Below are 2107 nucleotides of genomic sequence, written 5' to 3' on the forward strand. Positions count from 1 at the left end.
AATATTTTAATTTTATTTATGTTTAAAATATATTTAAATTTACATTTTTTTTTATAATTATATTTTTTTTTATAAAATTATTTTATATTAAATATTTATAAAAATTTTTATTTATATAAGTTTATTCTAAATACTTTTAGTTAATGTTTTTTTTTTAAATATAATTATTGTATATACAAATATAAAATAATTCATTTATAATAAATATTTTATTTAATATTTATTAAAAATTAAAAAATAAAAATTAATAAAAATAAACAAATTTAATTTATTTATTTAAAAAAAACAATAATATAAAATAAATTTAAATAAAAATGAACGAAAAACCAGCAGCTGAATATGAATTATATACAAAATTAGACATATTAGGTGAAGGTTCATACGGAAAAGCATTTTTAGTTGAAAGTAAAGCAGATTAAAAAAAGTGGGTTATTAAATAAATAGCAATGAATAGTCTTTCTCCAGAAGAATAAAAAGAAATAGTAAAAGAAGCTAAAATATTAGAAATTTTATGTCATCCAAATATAGTTAAATTCAAAGAAATATATAAAACAAAAAGTTAAAAGCTATGTATTGTAATGGAATATGCAAATGGTAATAAATAACCATAAATAAATATTTATATATAGTTACTAATTTTTTTTTATTAACAAAAAGAATATATATAACAAATTTATTCATATATTATTTTAGATAAAAAAAACTTATTTTCTTTATATAAAATAGCTAAAAATATTATAATTATTTATATATAAAATAATAAATATATATATTTATTTATATATTTGTTTATATATTTATATATTAAATTAAAAAAAAAAGGAGGAGATTTATCAAAAACGATTTAAAATGCAAATGGAAAATTATTTTCCTAAAATTAAATTTTAGATTGGTTTACATAAATTTGTTTAGCCGTAAAACATGTACACGATAGGTTTTCATATTATAAAAATATACATATAATTATAATTTAAAAAAATCAGAAAAATATTGCATAGAGATATAAAAGGATAAAATATTTTTCTAACAAAAGAAAATATTTGCAAACTAGGAGATTTTGGAATAGCCCGTGTATTAAGTAAAACATGTGAAAAAGCTAAAACAGTAATAGGTACTCCTTATTATTTATCTCCTGAAATAATCGAGAATCGTCCGTATTCATATAAAAGTGATATATGGTCTTTAGGAGTAGTTTTATATGAATTATGTGCTTTAAAGCCTCCTTTTACTGCTGAATCAATGCATTTTTTAGCTTTAAATATATTAAAAGGGCAATATAAGCCTATTCCGGGTATATATTCGAATGATTTAAAGAATTTAGTGAGTATAATGTTATAAACAAAGCCAGAAAAAAGGCCTAGTATTCAATAAATATTACAATAACCAATAATAAGAAACAGAATAAAGAATTTTTTAAGCGAAAGTATAAAGATGTATGAATTTTCACATACAATAATGCATAATTATGTAAAACATATAAAAATAAATTATTATTTTATTTTTAGAAATTTCTTGAAGGATAAGCCGGTGTTGAATTTTCTATTTAATAAAAAGAGACGAAAAAAGAATCTCCTTAAAGTCCCAAAAACAACCAAAATTTAAATAAAAATAATAATGTGATAAATGATAAAAAAACACCAAAAAATTATAATAATAGAATTAATCTAAATAATAATTAAAAAATTCCATATAAGAATAATATATCTTAATAAAAAATACCTTCTTAATAATAAAAAATAAATAAAAATCCTTAAGAATACCCAAAACCACCTTTAATAAATCCTTCAGTTAATAATAATAATTAATTTTTTAAAAATTAAGAAAAAAATAACATATAGAAATAAATTATCAAGGAAAGGGTCATTTTTAGAGCATAATCAAAGGAAAAATAAGTTTCGGATCAAAATTTACTTTAAAAAAAAAAAATAATAGAATAAAAACCTCCTTAAAGGCCTTAAACAGCAGCAAATTAAAATGATTTTAAATCCAAAATTAATAAGTTTGAATATTAAGAGTAAAAAAATAAATTGAGTGAATAAAATTTAAGAAAAAGACCTCAAAGTGGAATCCCTTTACCACCTATAGAAAGAAAAAATAATATTCCAAA

The 2107-nt window shown here is 18.0% G+C and overlaps 1 protein-coding gene across 1 annotated transcript, besides 4 other annotated features; it reads left to right on the forward strand. All coding sequences in view use genetic code 6, as the record gives it.

The window, feature by feature from the left end:
- Window positions 1–155: 155 nt before the first annotated feature.
- Window positions 156–208: a microsatellite.
- Window positions 209–224: 16 nt separating this feature from the next.
- Window positions 225–258: a microsatellite.
- Window positions 259–314: 56 nt separating this feature from the next.
- Window positions 315–1620, forward strand: IMG5_015730 (protein kinase domain protein; the record flags this gene model as incomplete). The annotated part of the gene is made up of 3 exons (XM_004039591.1): window positions 315–594; window positions 823–934; window positions 984–1620. 3 exons carry the CDS (start codon window positions 315–317, stop codon window positions 1618–1620), a joined length of 1029 nt encoding a protein of 342 aa, XP_004039639.1.
- Window positions 715–785: a microsatellite.
- Window positions 767–801: a microsatellite.
- Window positions 1621–2107: the final 487 nt, after the last annotated feature.

Source organism: Ichthyophthirius multifiliis (assembly GCF_000220395.1).
Source record: "Ichthyophthirius multifiliis unplaced genomic scaffold scaff_1120509249606, whole genome shotgun sequence".
NCBI classification, from domain to species: Eukaryota; Ciliophora; class Oligohymenophorea; order Hymenostomatida; genus Ichthyophthirius; species Ichthyophthirius multifiliis.